Raw genomic sequence first — 20,364 nt, 5'->3', positions numbered from 1 at the left:
ACACACACACACAGAGACATCACATTTCAACATTTTCTATTTATACATGCATGTGCGGCATTTCAGTTGTGGTTAGATCATGTGCACACAAACACCAGCACCCAGTGAAATCTGATATCAGGCTAGAATCTCACTTTCTTATTATTCACAAATACTCCTCCCTCTCTGTGCATGAGTGCCATGTAAATGAGCACAGGCGGGGAGGAGAGAGGGAGGAAGGGAGGGGGGAAAGGAGGTTGAGAGGGAGAAAGAGAAACACCATTAGAGGTAGGGAGAGACCGAGGGGGGAATGAGAGAAAAAGAGACAGATGAGGGGAGAGGAAGAGGGGGAGAGAGTGAGAGACAGGCTGGGAAGAAGGGAGGAGCAGAGGAGGGTATCAGTCACATCAAGATGAGAGTGCTTTTGTCCGTCTTTTCATTATCTCCCTGTATCACTCCCTGGATCACCACAACACCACCGCTATGCTGGAGGAATTTTCGAACGCACCCCCTAACACACACACACATACACTCACACACATCCTCCCTCCTCCCTCCCTCTGTCCCTCCATCCTCTCCCTCTTCACTGAGCTAGACAGAAAGGGATAGAGGAAAAGAGGGGAAAGCAAATGGTGAAGGAACTGAAGATGAACACTGAGAGATGAACAGATTAAAGAGATAGAACAGAGGATCGACTTGAGAGAAAACTGTTTTTTTTGTGCGCATGTTGGCATGTGTGTGTTTGCGTGCTTGCAGGTGTATGTGTGAATATCCTCTCAAAGATGTGTTTGTAGGAAAATATCCACACAGACACATCATTTAATCTAGTATTGAGGTCTAAAATGTGATTTTTCTTAACCCAGTGAATAAATTGTCTTGTTTCAAATAATGGGCAAATCCACGCATTCATTCTTGGTACATTTTCATCTAATTCTCTTACAGCTTTTTTTTTAAATACTAAACTGCTTGATGCTTAAATGTAACAGTTCTGAAACAAATTCAAATTCTTAAATGCAATTACCACATGTTTTTCCTGCAAAAGGCCGTTACTCACTCAAAATGTTTAACTTGTGCATCAAAGGTAAATACATTTTATTAAAGAGTGAATAAATCCCACCAAAATAACATTTCCCTTTTATCATTGTTTCAAGTTAAATCCTACTTATCAAGGTTTCTTAAAGTCAGCAATCATCTGAGTGACTTGTTTAGTTTTTTAAATGGCTGGGCTCACAGTGAGTGTGTAGAGAGGTAATTCAAGGCTGAGAGAGGCCTCCAGTATCAATATGCCCCTATTGCAAGAACCAACAATTACAAGCGAAAAAAACACGGAGTGTAAATAACAAATAAAAAACATCTGCATGCTTAATGTCAATTTAAGCGACATTTAACCAACCATCGAAATTCATTCAAAATAGATAAAAAATAAATGTGCAATATCAATGATCACAAGTAGAAAATAAAAAGTATTAAAGCACATATAAATAGAAAAAGAGTCTGCTTGAAAATACAATAATGGATCCCTGTCAATATAACAATTAGGAATCTCATTTTTTTATTGTCTCTGAACAAGAAAAGTACAAGTGTTTAAAATGAATGACGGCTGGATTCCATTTAGCTGCTTCAGTTTCAGGGTCCTGGTATTGTGCATGTTGGCTTACTGTCACACTGTCATGGCTTACTGAGACACTTGAGTTGAACAGAGCCATTGTTCATGTTACGAGTGACACCTGTGCTTTTCCTAAGACTAGTTAAAATGTCTGCTGTGAGAAAAGACCAATGGCACAATGTTAACTTCTTTTTTTTCATGAAAGTTAAGACTTAGAATGAGTATTGTCTTTTAGTACACATTTAAGATGTGTAACAGTTGTTTACTCTGGTAGAGTTTCTAGTACAAAGGTTGCCACCAAGCCTGTCATGTCACTGTGTTATAGTTGCTAATTTAACATTGCGTGCCCTCTGTTCCAGGCGCCCAGTGAGTACGAGGCCAACCCGGAGATGCTCTTCTACCGTATCACGCACCTTTCCCGCGGTAAACAATACCACATCTGGGCTGCAGCCGTGACAACTGCGGGTCGAGGCAACATCAGCTCAAAGGTCACAGTGGAGCCTGCTGGGAAAGGTGGGTCCTACAGGCGAGCCTGTAGTGGAGGAGAAGGGTAAAGGGATTTCTGTAAAGGTTACCAGGGAGAGCGCTCTAAAGATGACTATGAAACGGCAACATGATCTCCGGTACACAGATCACTTTCATCACTCTCTCTCCTTCTTGCTCTGTCTGCTGGCTCTGTTATTGATTGACAGCCGTAGTATTGATTGAGTAGCGGCTATGTTGCAAGAAATGCTGTTGTTAATTATGTGGTGATGAACAGGGCCTATCCAGTAAAATGACCCTTGGGGAGAGAGGTAGCAGGAGAGAATCAATAGAGGGGAGGATCTATGGAGAAAAGATAGACTGAAACGAAGAGGTTAAAGGAGGGGCTACACTAAAACAGCTTTTATTCTCTCAGCAGTGAGTAAAAGCCTTTCTGCCTAGGCAAACTCATTCAGCACGCAGAAGAGACATCTGAAAGTACAGACAGAGAGATGCTGAAGCACTTTTTGTTTCGTCTTGGTGTATCTATCATCATCTGTGTGTCAAAGATTCAATTTTAATCACTTTATTTTGCGTGTGTGCAGTCCCGGCTAAGATCCTGTCCTTTGGGGGCACAGTGACCACACCCTGGATGAAGGAAGTGCGTCTGCCCTGCAGCTCAGTGGGAGAACCCGCCCCCACAATTAAATGGACCAAAGACAGGTCAGAGCTCATCATATAGCACTTATATGTCAGTGTCATGACTCATCCAGGCAGATCCTGCTGCTTGCGAGAGAGAAAAATAACTTACACTGGAATTATATTAACATCTGTAACCTGTCTGTACTTTGTCAGCGAGGACTCTGCCATTCCAGTGACAGCTGACAGCCAGCGGCAGATCTTATCCAACGGCACACTGGTGCTACGTTCAGTCAAAGCAGAGGATTCTGGCTACTACACCTGCACGGCCACTAACACTCTGGGCTTCGACACCATCATCGTCAATCTGGTGGTGCAAGGTAAGAAGAAAAAACAGAAGATTGTATTTGAGTGGAACTGACCAGTGCAGGACCAGGGGAGGATGTGTTTCTGCTCTGTTGTTGAGTCACTGTCTCTGTGCCTACATCCAGTTCCTCCTGATCAGCCTCGTCTGACCGTCTCCACTACCTCCACCTCCTCCATCACCTTGGCTTGGATCCCTGGGGACAATGGAGGAAGTTCCATCAGAGGTACGCTCCCGACAACACTTTCTGTGACCAGAGAAATATCTGCCAACTTTGCAGCTGTCTCATAAAAAGGAAATCCTTAACCTAACCTAATCCTAGTTGATTTTCTGACAGAACCTTTTAACTTTGCATCACCCACTTGCTATCAATTGCACAAATGCTGCACAGTGTAAACATTGTTTCTGGGTGAGTAGTAGTCAAACTAGAGCTGATTGTAGCTGATCGTTGCCCCCTGGTGTCCATCAGATGTAGCAGCAGCAGCCAGGATCCTCCACAGTCTTTAATTTCTTGGATTAACAGTAACTCTAAATTACTTGAGTTTGACATAAGGTTGTTCTGTGTGATTCTGCAGGATTTGTGCTGCAGTATTCAGTGGACAACACAGAGGAGTGGAGGGACGTGTTCATCAGCTCCAGTGAACGATCCTTCAGGTTGGACAATCTGCGTTGTGGAACCTGGTACAAGGTCAAGTTGGCCGCCAAGAACAGTGTGGGCTCGGGGCGCATCAGTGAGATCATTGAGGCTAAGACACACGGAAGAGGTGAGGGGGTGGGAGCAAAAGTGTTGTAGATGTGAGTGAAAAGGGATTGAACGGACTATATAACTCTGGGGCCTTAAAAGAGAATACAATTTCTCATTTCAGATCTAAATCTAAGTTTGACATTTCTTTGCTGAGTTTGACAAGTCTCACATCTGGTTTTTGCTTGCTTTTCTATCCTATTTAATGTTTGTTTGAATATGAATTGTGCCTACCGCCCCTCTCAAATAATGGACAGTGAAAACATGTACGATTGTAGCGTAAAAAATACATCTTTTATGTGGAGGGAAATAATTTTCTATCTACTTAAAATGTCAGTCTAAAGCTAACAATGTGATATAATACCTATAGTGATAGTATTCTTTCCAGATGTGAAGTCATGAATAATTAACAAATAAATACAGACATACTATATTGCTTTATCTTTCTAACCTCCTGTTGCTCTGTGTCTTTGCTGCTCTTCTCTACAGAACCAGTGTTCAATAAGGATCAGCCGCTGCTCACGCACATCAACTCCACTCACGCAGGGCTCAACCTGCAGGGCTGGACCAGCGGTGGCTGCCCCATCACTGACATGATGCTGGACTTTAGGCCCAAAGGTACCTGGGCCTGGCAGAGCCTCAAGGCCAACTCTACCACACAACTCTTCCTCAGCGAGCTGCGAGAGGCCACCTGGTACGAGCTCAAAATGAAAGCCTGCAACAGCGCTGGATGCGGGAACCAGAGCTCCCAGTTTGCCACCACTGACTACGACGGCAGTGAGTGCATCCTACATCTCTGTCTCTCCATCACTTTTCTGTCATTTAAACCTCTCGCATTGAATTTCCTGTACTAAATATTTAATTTCCTTCCTTCTTCTCTCTGCAGGTACAATCCCTCCCATTAAATCAGCTCGTGGAGAGGGGGATGATGTGAAAAAGCTGTTCTCCATTGGCTCTCCTGTCATCCTGGTTACTCTGGGTGTTGCTTTGCTCTTCATTATCCGCAAGAAGCGCAAGGAGAAGAGGCTTAAACGGCTTAGAGGTGAGAGAAAAAAAATTAGAGTTCAGAGAGAGATCTGTGTTATTGTGTATAATGGATTAATCTAACACAGAGTGACAAGTTGAAACGATCATCTCCACAGCCAACTATAATCTAATTAAGATATTGTCTTCTTATAGATGCTAAGAGCCTTGCTGAGATGCTTATCAGGTAAGACACAGCTTTTATTTCCATAGTTTTTATGACTACTCTGTAGAGGAAGTAATATTTCACATCGGTCCATCTCAATGTCTTTTGGAAAAGAGACAGCAGTCTTACTATATATGTGTCATTCCATGTGTGTGTGTGTGTAGCAAGAACAATCGCAGTATAGACACTCCAGTGAAGGGCCCTCCTCAAGGACCAAGGCTCCACATTGACATCCCACGTGTTCAGCTACTCATTGAGGACAAGGAAGGCATCAAACAAATAGGCACGTGACTGCACAACTGCAACAACAACACAAATATTGTTTATCCGTGTATTTTCTAGTAGCATAATACATTTTCTTAACTGTTGTATTTCCTAATCTCTTGCAACAGGGGAGGACAAGGCAGCGGTGCCAGTGACAGACACTGAGTTCAGCCAATCAGTAAATCCACAGAACTTCTGTACAGGCGTGTCTCTGCACCACCAAGCCCTTATCCAGAATTCAGGGCCTTTAATTGACATGTCAGACATCCGCCCAGGCACAAGTGAGTGTTTCTCTTCAAATAAAGATTACATTTTTATTACATCTACTTAAGTCATAAAGATGATGTAACAGTTAAGAGTCTTCTTGACAATCAATACACGGAAACTCAAGCATTCTTTGTACTGCCGAGCTGTTCTCTGATCGCTGTGACCTCTCTCAGATCCCGTGTCCAGGAAGAGTATAAAATCAGCCCACAGCTCCAGGAACAGATATTCCAGCCAGTGGACGCTGAGCCGGCCGAGTCAGAGCCAGTCGACGGCCTCGGCAAGAACTCTGACCTCGGACTGGCGGACGATGGGCTCTCATGGCATCACCGCCACTGAGAGTGACAGCTACAGTGCCAGCCTCTCGCAAGACACAGGTGAGTCAATCTCAGCCAGTGCCACCGACACAGTGACACCGTTAGTCTTATATACTACTCTTGCTTTTATGTCATTTCCATTCTGCCTTCCCAAATCTCTTGACTTCAGTATTTTTGTGTCCTAGTTAAGCACCTACGGACTACTTACACTACTATTATAAGTATTTTTTTTTAAATCACTAAAACCACCTGGAAGCCAACATAATGAAACTAAACATGCGATTCATATGAGCTCTTATTCAACTAAGAAAATTTTTATATCTTTTGTTTTTCCAGATAAGGGTCGGAACAGCATGGTGTCGACCGAGAGCGCCTCCTCCACTTACGAGGAGCTGGCGAGGGCCTACGAGCACGCCAAGCTGGAGGAGCACCTGCAGCACGCCAAGTTCACCATTACAGAGTGTTTCATCTCCGACAGCTCATCTGACCAGATGACCACAGGTACCAATGACCCTGCGGACAGCATGACATCCCTCAGCACGCCGTCTGAACCAGGCATCTGCCGCTTTACTGCCTCACCACCCAAACCGCAGGACTACGACCGCGGTAAAAATGTGGCTGTGCCCATTCCCCACCGCGCTAACAAAAGTAAGTATGAAAAAATGAGAGTACCTGCTTTTCTTGATTCAGCATACCTTTTACACTTCACATGTAATACATGCATTAATGTTTACAGTTAATACACTTAATAGAGACTGCAGAATTTAGATAATTTAGCAGATAGATAGGTAAATCCAAAACGTTTTTATACCACTCAATAATTACTTACACACAGGTCGCTAGAATGAGTAAAGCTACACAAGGAAGCAAGGACTTATCTTTCTTAGATGATGCGTCTAAGTAATCACTCCAAGGTTGGCACACATGAAGAATCAAATCAAAACCCCCAAGTCACATGTTATAATATACTAAGGAAAGTACAGGCCATATTTATGCATTTATGCATGCCTTCTCTTGCCTGTCTCAGGTGAATTCTGCAACCTACCCCTCTACATGAAGACAGACCCATTCTTCCGCAAGCAAGGGGAGCTGCATGACCCGTGCCCAGCTGTGCCACCGCGGGAAGCCTCAATCCGCAGCCTGACGCAGCGGGCGTATCACACCCAGGGCCGTCACAAGACTCTAGACCCTGCCAAGCAGCAGGCCCTGACGCTGGGCCACTCTGGGCTGGGTAGCTTGGGTGCGAGCTCGGGCACCGCCACCTTGCCCCAAAGGACTCTCACCATGCCCAGCTCCAACGCTGCAGCAACAGCTTCCACTTCCAGCACGAGCAGCAACCCCACCAACAGTAACAAGGTGGGGGGCTCCAGAGACTCGCTGCTCGAGAGCAGCTCCTCTGCACTCGGGAGACTGCAGAAACAGAGTGCGGGGGCCTACTCCAAGTCGTACACACTGGTGTAGTCCATTCTCTTGCACAGACTTGCATTGCTGTCCCACTCCTCAGCCAGCCCCACTCTGGTATTCTTCAGTCTGGGCCAGAAAGGGCATGCAACCATCTTTCTTTAAACCCAACTAATGGTGAACTGCCCAGCGTTCTGTCTAATATTCCTCGGGATAGGTGTTCTCCCGGACAGAGCCCCAGCTAACCCTACTTCTCATGTTCACCTGGGACTCTATAAAAGAATTACTAACACCAACTAACAGTTCCAGCCGGCTGGTGCTCAGCTCCGCTCAGTTCTCGCGGGACTTGCACAGCAAACAACCAGGAAGCGATTCTGTGGTCATTTGGAAATATTGACTATAATTGAGGAGCTAAAAGCTCTGTGTTTATGATGATGAAGACTACGATAGCCAGTATGAAGCTGTGTGGCCATCCTGTCTCTCATGCGCACACACATACTGTCCTCCATGATTTGAGTATTATTGTCAATTTGCAGGACTACCAGTTAAGTTCCCCTATTCTTACTGTATCTTTCACCCTATATGTGTCTCTTAAAGCCCCAAATATCTATTGGCAGATTTTCTCTTTATGGTGATTCCAAAAGAAATGATTCAGGTTCACTTCCAAGGATAAAAATTATATCACATGAATATTCTCCACACATCTCTCTCCAGCTGAACAGTGTCTAACTTTTTGATCAAATCATGACAACCCAAATGAACCAGCTATAATTTCTCACATTACAAATAGAGAATATTTGGTATTATAAAGAATTTACATATATATTTCTATGTAGGTATATTATTGACATTTAAGTGAAATTATGACAAAGTATAAATTGTATGTACTACAATAGTGTAGTAGTATATACAGCAATTTAATGTTAATGTCAAATTTAAGAATGAGACAATCGCTCAATCATGAAATTTAGAAAAGAGCAATTTAAAAAAGGTTGGACTAAAGAAAGAAAAAGTTTAGTATATATACGGGATGTTCTGTATGTTTCTGTATGTAGACCGACTAAGAGAAGTGTTTCGCTCCTGTATGGACAGAGAGTGGCCCTTTCCAAGCCCCACGTTGAGATGGGAAAAGCAAGATAGGCTACTTAGTTTTAGTTTCAGGTCCTGAACAGGCAGACTGGCTGGGTGAACAGCTAATAACCTCCGCCTACTTTGCCGAGTGTGTGTTTGGCGGAAGCAGTCATGGCAGAAAGCCTTCTGTAATATTGTTTAAGTCTGCTCATGAGGATGTAGGCTCTTTGACTCTACGAAAGCGTGTTGTGAGCCTGAGTGGTTGGTAAATATAATAACACTCAGAAACTAAATCAGCGTTTTATGTTGGATTACAGACTTGAAGTTATGATACAGAATTAAGGCTTCTGCCACAGATACAGCAACACCTCTTACCAACTTCCCAGCCAGCCACTCAGCCAGTCTTCAATGAAATGGATAACTAGCTGAAAGAATCCCAGTCATGATGTGAATGAAGTAAAATAATATAATGTTGAGCGATGTTATATGTCAGGGAGTTCAGTTTTGAAAATTATATAATGTTCACTCAATTGATATCTTTGTTGTTGCCCTGTCTGAAGTACTGTATATGTCCCACTTTCTTTATCTCCATACCCCTCCATTTTGCTCTAATGTACATTCACACAAGAACCTATTGGAATGTCTTTTTTTAAAGCATCTCCATGATAGTGTATTGTGGTTTAAATTTATTTATCCATTTGCTTTGTTTGTTTGTTTGTTTGTTTAAGGGAGGGGGTATCTGTTAGTCTGTTGATTTTGATTTATAATATTCATTTCGATTTGTTTGGGGTTTTGTCAAATTTTTGGTTCAGGGGCCAAACAGTACTAAGGTATGTGGCCTGTGGCTAAAACCAGTTCAGCCAAGTGAAATCAGGGACTTGTAGCTCTTTTGGTCACACAAACTACTGTTGTGTATATACTGGACTGGAGTGGGTCTGTAAACCGGAAGCATTCAGACTCCCGTCCTTTTCCCCCGTTTAGATAAATTAAAGTAAAAATTCACCGCCCTAAACATACTAGATCCATCATCGCTACCTTTGTCAGTGTTGTTTATAGATTAAGTCTTGTACATAAACACAGTTTTGTATGAAGAGCTATTTTCGTCAGAATAAATCAGGGGACACATCAGGGTTGAATGCCCCAATTTCAAAATTGAAATAGTATCAAAAATAAAATATTTTACTTCTGAAATGGGCAAAAAACATTTTCTTTCCCTTTATGTTTTTGATACTAATTTGTTGAATTTTTATTCTTTTTTAAAGGTCTTTTGATGTTGTCATTTGTCCTATTTACTTTTTTATTATCATTATTTTGTATTTTGTTCATCCTAAAAAAAATCATTGCATGCTTGCTAAAAGGGAAAAATTGAAGGAAAAAATGTATGAAAATCAAAAACAAACAAAAAAAATGTTGAGGGTATCCCAAACATTTGTTTGAGTTGCTTGTTATAGCAATTGCTTGTGTTCAAAAGTACATTTTCTATGAAAAGAAAGCAAAAACTAAAAAGATCATTCTAACACCTTGTGCAATAAAGCTATCTTTCATACGTCACGGCTTCTGTCATTCTCAACAGGTTTGTTTGCATCATCTGAAAATGTTTGAACTGACACATTCATATTGACACTAAATCTAAAAATATTAAGTATATATTTTTTTATTAAAATATAAACATTTTTGTATTTTGTGTTGATGCTCCCATAATACAACTTGATGACGTCTTTCATTAGACCCTCCCTGCCTGGTAAACTGCTGTCTCTTTAAAGCTCTGCAGGCTTTTTGTTATAAATGTATCTCAATCCAAAACTAAAATAACCAGGATTAATCTTCACATGCAGGATAGTACCCTTTAAAAGTAGAGTACAGTAAAGACAAGCTGTAGGTACAAAAAAACGTGTATTCACTGTATGTAATGTGTAAAGATGAAATTGACAGCTTTAGATTGTAACCAGCAACATACCATATAATTTTTCCCAATTTACAATGTTATTTGGTTTGTATAGATATATATAGATAGATAGATACACCCATACATACACATACAAGGGAACAAGATGCAAAGTTCGGAAAAATTACAGCATGACCCTAAGCCCTTTTCACGGCAGAATTTTTTGCAGGAAAAGCGCAAGTGTTACTAATAATATTAACAATGGCTCCATTCCATTAGGTGTCAAACCTATATACTATAGAGACCAGCTCAGCTGAATGGAATGCATCCATCATTAATGTTATTAACTGCATTGACAAGTCTAAATGTCTGCCATGAAACGGAGCTATGACTGAGCAACAAAGCTAGAGGTAATTTTAGCTAGAGGGCATTTTAGCATTTTAAAAATCTGCTGCTTTTTTTCAAAATTACCACATACTACTTACCTATACTGATGGGTTAAACTACATACCGGTAGTTCCTTTTTTAGGTTTGGGCAACCAAACCACCAAACATACTGTAGTCCATTAGCATAAAGTATGTTTGGAGCTTCAGGTTTATGTTGATAGTTCAAGTGTAAGTGAGAAAGTGGTTAAGGTGTAATAGCCATCCCCATGGTGTGTTGATCAAACATGCAGGATGCACAACTTTACCAGTTTAATGGCAGGTTCTAATGTTGGGTATGTGTATGGTCTAACACAGAGAATAATCAGTTTATACACTCTACAACTGTCAAATAATAATAATAAGCAGCATGTAACTTACAGGATAGCATATTGAAGTCAGTATGAGACAATATACTTCTTCTTAGCTCTACAGCTATGCAGCCACAAGATGGCGTCAGAGATTCATAATGTCCGACCCCTGCACATAGGTTAACAGATACTGCGACGAAAGTATTGTACCAAAAGAGTGCAGTCACTCATGACGGATATGCTGTGAATAATTGATGTTTTTCAGAGTCACCTGCACCCGTGCCTAAATACTACAGCTTCTAGTTACTGCAGCAGAGATCTTTCATGTAATGTGTTGTGTAGAATTGAGCCTGTTTATTATAAGGACACTTCATGGACAGCAGTTATAAAGTGTGCGTCACAAGATTTTGCTTGGGCCCTGATTATCTTTGAAAAGAGAGCAGCAAATTCATGTCTTGTAGTAGTTTGTTGACCAAGCTGTCAATCAGGGAAAAAAATTAAACCACACTGCACAATTCCACAATGAAAACTGTGGATAATAATACCCTGTCTAGTATTTTGTCAGATGACAGCAGGGTGCAAAAAAATGTGTTGTGGGCCTTCTCGATTTTCACATAATACTGAAAATTGTAACCAGCAAAATTATATGCTTCTTTTTCTTGATTCCCTGGACCCCATTGTTGTGACAGTATTAATCTAGCTGCTATTGTGCAATTTCATAAATTACAATCAGAAAATGCATTTTTAACAATGAAGTTCCAATCTCATTTTAAACTTGAGGTTCACAAACTGTGACATTAATGGATGGAGGTACCTTTTAAATTGTTAAAACGTCTCAATGAAAAGACACAAACACATGCACCACAAGAAAGCTGAGGACAATTTTACAAGATTTAATTTATTAACTATTATACAGTTCACATAAGGCCTTCATCTTCAAACACTTTTCTCAGTCAGACAAATTCCATGGTTTGCTCTTGGTGCACAGTACATAAACTTTCACGTTTCAGCTATTTCACTTCAGTATTTGTTTTGTTCTTGTACTAATTTCATGTTTTAAAACAGGAAGAGGCTTTCATCCTTCTCCCCTGGTGTTTTTTTAAATCATGCACTAAACTTAAGTGGCCTTGAACCATTCACAAAAATTGTAAAAATGGACTTTCAATCATTGAAATACACACTAGAAATGTTTTCTACCATTGACTAAAGGGTGGTGTTCCCCAACATACAAATAAACAACCATTATAGAGTAGTATGCACTCACTTTTTGCTCATTGAACGGCAGGTTTGCCAAGGTTGTGTCAGAAGTTAAGTGATGCAGTAAGATTATATACTCCCAGGAATCATGTTATAGTGGGACAGTTGCTTGGTTGGTTCTGTGCCAGTCTTCATATTACAGCTTAAAGCTCTGAACAGTTTGAGAAGAGCCCTCCGTTTAATCCAATGAATAAGTCATAAAATGACTGACTTCCAACAGCATTGCGATTCCAAAAAGTACCAGTAAGTGATGATCCCAATTACTACTACAACCAACTAGTCTGGTCATTGCTGCAACCAAAAATCATAACAGAGCCCCAATCATCCAGAACCTATATGTCTGGTGGTCCACTTTTACTTGTCCCCATTGAAAAGACAGTGCTTATGGTTAAAATCATCAAGTCTTCATTAACAGCGCTACCACTGAAAATATGCTGCTTGATTTCCATGAAAATCGAGGACAATATGCCAGCACAAAACTAATTCACTAGAGCAGGTAAACGGCCGGTGGTGATTCCTGAATGTGTCCATTCCACAAACATGTAACTTCTACTGGTCATTGTATTGTAAAGCAGGACTAGCAGTAACAGTGCATTGAGAATACAAAACCTTCAGAGTTAAAGGTCCTTAATATTAGATGAATACAAAGAGCTTGGTTTGATAGACAGCCACAGAAACACATCCAGCAACCTATCGTGTTTCAAGCGTTTGGTCTCCATGGTCACCAGGTGGTAATGTAGAGTTATGTTATGGTATGACTAGGTTACACATTCAAAAATGGCAAAAAAAAAATTCTCCTTCACTTGACTGATGGCAGGCAATGTCCTCTCTGATATTATATTGGTCTAATTTATCCAAATTTCCCTAAACATCCACTCTGATCAACCAACAGCTAGAAAGAGGACAAACGCTAAAAGAAAACTAGATTTCACATGGCTGGATGAATGAGGAATATGTCTCGATTCAGATTTCCCATCAACCTAAAATGGGAACTCTGGATCAACTTAAACAACTTAAGTTTTTACAAAAAGATCTTGTTTCACAAGCCTGCACTGATGCCACACTCAACCACTAAACAAACAATACGTATGAACAATTAATCAATGTGGCATTCCTTCTAATTTTAACACTACACTATCAAAAAGTGCTTCAGATAAGTTTGTGGATACAAAAACAAGTTCGATGTAAACAAAGTTTGATCTGCCAGAGCTCTGTAGAGGCAATGGGTATGGCTGTTTGAGCTGTGAAATTAAAAACAATCAAGAAAACAGTATGTCAACAAAAAACAAACAAAAGAAAACCCATCTGAGGGAAAAACAACAGTGATCATTAAAGTGCATCCCTGGATGTGACCCCCCCTCCCTTACCCTTCCCTTCCCTTCCCTTCCCTCCCCATGCTGACCCCTCAAGTAGAGCCGATGAGAGAAAGGCAGACAGAGGAACCTATATGGAGCAAACTGCTGCCCAAAGGACCTACAGAGGAACAGTCTAAAAATCCAGTGGCAGTACTTTCATGAGAAAAACAAAAAAATAAAACAGTTTTACTCAGATAAAAACATGGTGGCCACAAATCAAAATTCTTCCAGCTTGGCATAGAGGTTTCTATTTCTTGGTAGTGTAGGATAACTGGTGGCTGTTGAGAAAAAGAAAGGCTTGCTGTGACAGCAACCTCTGTCCTCCACTTCCGACCTGATGTCAAATTCCAGGCATTCAGGGATTAAAAGGGCAGAGGAAGAGTCACTGATAATGGTAGCCTGCCCTGATGCACACAAATATGGATACAAATGGCAGGTTAGGGAAGTTTCTCAGACACTTCCCATCTCCTCTCTTCATAACCTATGTTGTCCATGATCAAAAATGTAGTGTGCAAGTGCACTTTTTCTTTTTTTTTGTTAGTGTTGGTGATAAGGTCCAGCATCATCATGGGCACACGCGGTTTCACTGTCTCTCACAGTGTCTCTTGTTCAGCAGGGGAATGGTGGGAGTGGGGGTGCTGGTGGAGGGGAGGGAGCAGAGACTGCAGGGGAGACTGGGGGGTGGTGGGTGGGGATTGCTGCAGGGGGCTGAAGTGTGTGGTGGTGTGCGGAGGAGAGGAGCGGTAACAAGAGTAGGCAGAGCTCCCGCTGAGGGTGGTGGTAGGTGAGGCAGGGAGGCCTGCTAGGCCAGTGGGGGAGTCGAGGAGGGGCTGGTTGTAAAAGAAGAATGCACACTGGTGGATGAAGGTCTCGATGATTGTCTGGTAGGTGCGTGTGGCAGTCAGGGCATCCATAGTGGTGAAGTCCGGCCTCATGAGTGTGGGCCAGAAACAGATGGACAAGTTTTCACTGGTCATCAAGTTCAACCTGTGCAACTGGCTCACTCTGGGGAAAAACACACAAATAGACACCAATTTATTCATACAGTGCAGAAAAAAATACATGGGTGTCTACCACAGAAGACCAACATACGGATGAAAGTGATTTAAACGACAGACAGGGGACTTACTTGTGTAAGTGGCTCAGTACATATTTGAAGACATCGTAATTCTCCCTGGGGAACTTCCTCAGGACATCCTTCATGGTATACAGCCTCTGTTCTCTGTCATTGATTTCTGCACACACAGAGAGAGTTACTGTTAAAACTGAGAGCTCACCATTGAGACCAATAAAATGTCTCTCTATACTACCATGAAAATGATTGTTGTCAACACAAAACCTCCTCAAACAGAGCCAAGCAGGTCTTCCAAAACCTTCCCTACCCTCGTCCCTCCTAAATAAATAATCTTTTTATGTTCTAGTAAAGACCCTCCCAGCCCAGCAGTGTTTGCTTACTGAAAGCATCCAATAGGTCCACCTGCAGAGCACAAGGCACCAGGGGCTCAGGCAGCTCAGAGAAGAAGCTTTTGAGGGCTCCAGCCACAGTGTTTATGGAGAAGTCTTTCTCCACTAGGTCTAATCCGTGGTCTGCACAAGGAGAATGAGAGAGTTAAAGAGATCAGATGAAATAAACCTGTCAGTAGTAGCTGTCATCAGGACCAAACAATCAACTGCATGTCACTTTCCTTTAGTAACTCTGTTTATGTTTTGATTAGACAGCCACATAATTACATGTCAAACAGCTGGTTCAAACAAGTCTGATGAGCAACTCACCCTGTTCAAACTGCCTCTGCATGCTTTCCATCTCTGACTTATTGCCACTTACGCGGTACAAACCCTCCGTATTCAGGCCTGAGGAAAAAAAGTGCAGCAGAGAAAAGGGGGAAGACGTAGGGGGGCACAGTAGGAAACAAGCAAAGCACAAACACTTCATTAGCCCCGATGTAGACGGACACATGTCAATACAGATGCAGTTTCTAAAATGAGTGCCTAACTGAATAAACCCTTGTATTACTTTCACGTCACATTCCGGTCATGAACAAGTGCACTGGCATATTTAGATGACTAATCAATAACAATTTTATAAAAAGATATTTACCTATAGTGAAGAATAAAAAAAAAATGATATGACAATTGTCAGTATTTCCCAGAATAAAGTTTGTAATCAGATTTTGCATACACCACATGCACAGCAGCACATTTTAGTTAAAAAGGGGTTAAAAGACAAAAAAACATACCTGTTGTCTCAATGAAGCGGACACACTTCTCGATGAAGAGTGGGATAGGTCTGTCTGGGGATACCACATTCACTAAGGGCACCCCAAAGTAACTGCTCTCTGGGGGCTTGGGAATAGCTGGACGGGGCTTTGGTCTTGTTTTCTGTGAAGAAAGACGGAGGACCCCGAGTGTCACAATCAGGAATAATTATGTTGATACTGTGGCACTCATTGGATTCTAAGAAAATGTGTTGCTCACCATCAGCAGCAAATTAACACTCAGTAACAAGCTTAGTGTCAAGATCCTTCCTTAGACCTTACCACAGTTTAAACATGCTCACTCAACACTGACCTTATAGTATGTGTGATGGCACTATTATACCTATAGAAATGACTGTAGTGTAGTTGTCATAAGGGCAATATCTAAGAAAACTTTAAAAACTAATTAATTAACAATTGAGCAATGAGATTATGGACAAGAAGAAGAGATTTCTCTTTCTGGATTAAAACAGGTGGTACAATACACACCTTGGCAGTTCGTCGTAGGCTCTTCAGAATGTTCCTCTTTTTTGGGTCCTCACTCTCCTCATTAACAAGGCTTTCACCTTTCAGGGTCCCAAAGTCATCTTCCTTGGACTTCAGAAGGGCTCCCATCTCGTCATCGCTACCTATGAAGCTCGTGCGAAAGCTGCTGAACTTGCCAAGCCGCTTGGAGCGGTCACGGTAAAGACGAGGCTTCACCCCAGCTGCTGAGAACTTCCTCCTTCGCTCCAGAGAGCTGCTGTCCGCTTCACTGTCTGAGCCATTTCCATTGGAGTGCATCCTGTTGGAGTTGCGGATGGTGATGATTTTGCCTTGTGTGCTGTCATGTGGTACTGAGTAAATGATCTCTTCATTGCTAGGGCGGGGTTTTGAAACAGCATCAATGGGTTCGGCGTAGTCTGAGGGGTCGTAGCCCACATCCCCACCAGGAACCCAGGTCACAGCAGAAGGTAAGGAGCGACGATGACCTAGTGTATCGATATATGGATTACGGCTCACCTTCCGGAAGTCAAAAGTGACACCTGGTTTAACTCTCACTTGGGGAGGTACTTTGTTGTTGAGTTTGTTCTCAAAGTCTCTGATATCAGAGATGACAGAGATGTCACTCGAATCTAAGTCGGGCAGGTTGTAGCCCCCACTATGAGAAGTGAGTGTGCCATCATAGTATGGTGGTGATGGCTCTACGTCATCCTCTGAATCCAGGAACATGGTGACAGGACTGGGGGAACTGCAACGTGGGGAGTACACATTTTCATTCGTGCATGCCTCAGCAACATTATCGTACATGTGTGTGGCCTCCACAATGTTGCGTTTCTCTACCACCTCCATCAAAAAAGAATGGAACATTTCTATCCTGTGCAGACCTCCCACCACGCCCCCGGATCCACAAACCACACTATTGAAACGACCCTCAATCTCATGGGCTAGCTCCTCCCCCTGGATCAGCTGTTCACAGGCATAGTTACTGTCAGTGAGCTCTGCCTGGCTATCTCCAACTGCCAACAGTTGAACTGGGATGATGTCCTGAACCTCACACAAGAAGGCACACAGGGTCTCCAGGGAGGCTTTTCGGGAGACCGAGTACACAGCAATGTAGCCGTGTACTAACCTGCTCTTCCGCAAAGTGAAGGAAGCATGGTATGAGAGCAGAGAGAGCTCTATAGCCAGTTTGTGTCCACCAACTGTCTGCTCCAGCAATACAGAGGTGCCACAATTAGACATGGGCCTGCAGTGCTGACGCATTAGGAAAGGGGACAGGAGCTGCTCAATGTCATAGGAGTCTCCACACATTAAGCACATGACAATGCGAAGGTCTGCCTCTGGGGCTGGCTGATGGGGAGAGTCTCTGAGACCCAGAGGCTCAGGGAGGAGGGGTGGGGAGCTGCTACTAAAGGATGTGCTCCTTCTAATATCCAGAAGGCCCCTCAGCACCTGGTTGATTTGAGTCTCATTGACGTTATGGCCATAGCCCACACCAGGGGAGGCAGGATCTAAAAAGCTACACTGCAGTCTCCTTGCAACCTGCTGTCCCTGTGTTATTAGGTTTAAGGCAGTTTCTCCACCTATATCCACGTACGATCCTACGCCTCTTTTAGTGACTAAAAGCAGTGATGTTGGCAGCTGTGCTAGCTGACTATCCCTTCGACCTAGAGTTGATTCCCTAAGTCGCTCAAGGCTTTCAACCACATAGGAGAGGGACTCTTTTGAATTATACAGACACAGACATCCATGAGGGGTGAAAGTGGGGGTATGGAAGGAATTTACTGGAAGACGTACATTTCCCTCAATAGGCCGCAGTGTCAGTTCATACATCTTCCCGTCCAACACATACCAGTCATCATTTGTGCAGAGAGCCCTAATCTCATTGGCAAATTCTCTGGCCAGTCCATCCTTCCCTAGTATGACAAGGTTAATTCTATCAGCCTTGGTGTCCCCAAAATGAGCTTTCACATCAAAAAAGGGGTAACACGTAGGGAACCGTGAAACTAAGATTTGTTCAATCTTAGAGTCTCCGCAGTGAGGACTACTAGGGCAGGTCTCCTTGGTTGGGTGATAGACAAAGTGGATATGCTTCAATACCAGAGCATCTCTTTCAGCTGGAAGCTTTTGTAGCGCCTTGAACCTCTGTTCCTCCCCCAAAACCTCCTGAATTGCCCCCATCTTCTCCTTGCTTGGCTTGGCATCCACCTCAAGCTCATAAAAAAGCTCAGAGTACTCCAGGAGGAGCTCCTGGAAGTCTTCTTTAGCACGATCAATGATCTCCTTCTGATGGCGGTTGTACAGGTCCAAGTACTCTGGCTCCTCAAGCCACTGGTAGAACTCTTCATTCATGATAAAGCTGCGGGCCTCTTCCCAAGGTTTACCAGGTGTGACAAAGGGAGAGGAAGCCAACTTCTGTTTAAACTCCAGCCTCATCTCTGCCCGTCTGCACTCATTACGCAGATGTTCCAGGTGGGCATTAAATATTTCCTCTGCTTCAGCAGTCTCCAGTAGGTCTGAAGGGATTCGTTCATCTTCCATGTTATCAATGTGAGATGTATCCTCCCATGGTGAGTCCTCCAGAACAACAAACCAGTGGGCAAAGTGCTGCTTGGACTCAAGGACCTTCTGTACCCCAGACCAGCTCAGCTGATCTATCTCATCCAGGTCAGGCACCAAAGAACTAAGTGCTAATGGAAGAGTGCTTAAGTATATTTTGCGACGCCTCTCAATGTGTTCCTGCTTCAGACGGTAGACATGCTGTTGAAAAAGTTTCTTGCATTTAGCTGTTCCCTCCAAGAAGACATATTCTTTGTATTCTGGGGAGGTGTTCATGCGTCGACTGGTATTTAACCAGGTTTCATTATGATTCTTTACTATACGGTTGATTAGCCATTCATAGCGATCCTTGGCAGAAGCTATCTGCTGACTCTGGAGCTTTAGGGCTTCAAAATAGGGAATGATCTTCGGCTTGCCCCTGCCCTTATCAAGAAGTTGAACCAAAGTGAGGAAGGCAAGGTCCACATTTATATTTGAGCGTGCAGATGTCTCAACTACTGGTAGACTCTTTTTTGTGATAGCAAAGGTATGCGCATCTTTGATGTAGCGTTCAACTCCTTCATCACATTTGGTTAGGACCAGCACAATCGGCTTTTTAGTCTTGCTAAGGTGACTGTAAAGGTTTGTGACAAATTTCAGCTGGTCATCAAAGTTGCGGTTCATGCCCCGGCTGACATCAACGCAAAGCAGGAAGCCATCAACCTGCAGCTTTCCCTCAGGCATTTGTTTTTGCTCAAAATCTTGCTCCAGGCCAAGCTGATCTGTACAGAAGTACATGAGCTTCTCTGCTGAAGCCAACTTGGTTGTGGCTGCCCGTTTGATATAGGGCTGCATAGCAGTGCTACGGTGTGGCTGAAACGTCTGGTCATCGATGAATTCAGTTTGCTCCACAACATGCATCCTGCACTCAGGCCCCTCCTCCAGAACCCGCGACACCTCCCCCCAAAACAGAAAGTGATCATTATTAACCACTCGACCCCCGAAGTCACTTGTACTCAACACTGATGTGTGGTCCAGGTAGAAGTCATCAGCACTAGGCCGCACAAACCTATTACACAAGCAGGACTTGCCAACCCCACATTGCCCTTTCTCTTTCTCTGTTCCTGACAAACCCACCACAATGAGGTTGTAAATGGGCGATCGGGCATCTTGTTTTTTCGCCATCATAGTCTGCTGGTGCTCATCCTGCCATAAACAGGCACTGTATAAAGGAGTTCACTTGAGTGTCTGTCCATAAAGTTGCTGATCCACAGTGGAGATAAGATTTCACGTTCTTCTTCTTTTAATAAATAGCAGTGCAGTGATATGAGCAGAGGGTTCTTTCATTCATTCCTCATATGAATCAGATCCTGTCAAAAGAAACAAAAAAACAATAAAGAAATCAGACAAACTGGGCAATCAAAACCACCAAGTGGGCAAATGTCTGACCATTAAACACAGAACATTTAAAATTATATATTGTTAAAACATGCTATTTTACTGGCAGTTTTTAGCTAAAATGTTCAACATAGCCTTTGCAAATGTCTGTAAATTTGGAT

The 20,364-nt window shown here is 42.8% G+C and overlaps 2 protein-coding genes across 5 annotated transcripts in view; one reads left to right on the top strand and one right to left on the bottom strand.

Moving 5' to 3' along the window:
• LOC118331179 (Down syndrome cell adhesion molecule-like protein 1 homolog) overlaps positions 1-9,509 on the top strand; it is a 51,189-nt gene extending 41,680 nt beyond the window's left edge. For all 3 annotated transcript variants that reach the window (XM_035665966.1, XM_035665968.1, XM_035665967.1), the window contains exons 21-33: positions 1,945-2,098; positions 2,653-2,770; positions 2,903-3,066; positions 3,178-3,276; positions 3,626-3,814; positions 4,282-4,569; positions 4,679-4,834; positions 4,972-5,002; positions 5,146-5,264; positions 5,374-5,526; positions 5,686-5,886; positions 6,163-6,474; positions 6,854-9,509. In XM_035665966.1, coding sequence (XP_035521859.1) covers positions 1,945-2,098; positions 2,653-2,770; positions 2,903-3,066; positions 3,178-3,276; positions 3,626-3,814; positions 4,282-4,569; positions 4,679-4,834; positions 4,972-5,002; positions 5,146-5,264; positions 5,374-5,526; positions 5,686-5,886; positions 6,163-6,474; positions 6,854-7,287 — 2,418 coding nt within the window. In that variant the 3' untranslated portion in view covers positions 7,288-9,509. The remainder of the gene's footprint in view (positions 1-1,944; positions 2,099-2,652; positions 2,771-2,902; positions 3,067-3,177; positions 3,277-3,625; positions 3,815-4,281; positions 4,570-4,678; positions 4,835-4,971; positions 5,003-5,145; positions 5,265-5,373; positions 5,527-5,685; positions 5,887-6,162; positions 6,475-6,853) is intronic.
• A 4,060-nt stretch (positions 9,510-13,569) lies between these two features.
• arhgap35b (Rho GTPase activating protein 35b) overlaps positions 13,570-20,364 on the bottom strand; it is an 8,744-nt gene continuing 1,949 nt past the window's right edge. For both annotated transcript variants that reach the window (XM_035666523.1, XM_035666522.1), the window contains exons 2-7: positions 16,274-20,175; positions 15,767-15,908; positions 15,303-15,380; positions 14,985-15,116; positions 14,659-14,764; positions 13,570-14,534 (exon numbers count right to left, since the gene is read on the bottom strand). In XM_035666523.1, coding sequence (XP_035522416.1) covers positions 14,123-14,534; positions 14,659-14,764; positions 14,985-15,116; positions 15,303-15,380; positions 15,767-15,908; positions 16,274-19,993 — 4,590 coding nt within the window. In that variant the 5' untranslated portion in view covers positions 19,994-20,175 and the 3' untranslated portion in view covers positions 13,570-14,122. The remainder of the gene's footprint in view (positions 14,535-14,658; positions 14,765-14,984; positions 15,117-15,302; positions 15,381-15,766; positions 15,909-16,273; positions 20,176-20,364) is intronic.

The sequence above is a fragment of the Morone saxatilis genome, unplaced genomic scaffold, assembly GCF_004916995.1.
Source record: "Morone saxatilis isolate NCDOM2014 unplaced genomic scaffold, NCSU_SB_2.0 Contig20, whole genome shotgun sequence".
In the NCBI taxonomy this organism is placed as follows: domain Eukaryota; kingdom Metazoa; phylum Chordata; class Actinopteri; family Moronidae; genus Morone; species Morone saxatilis.
This window is presented reverse-complemented; position numbering and strand designations above follow the sequence as displayed.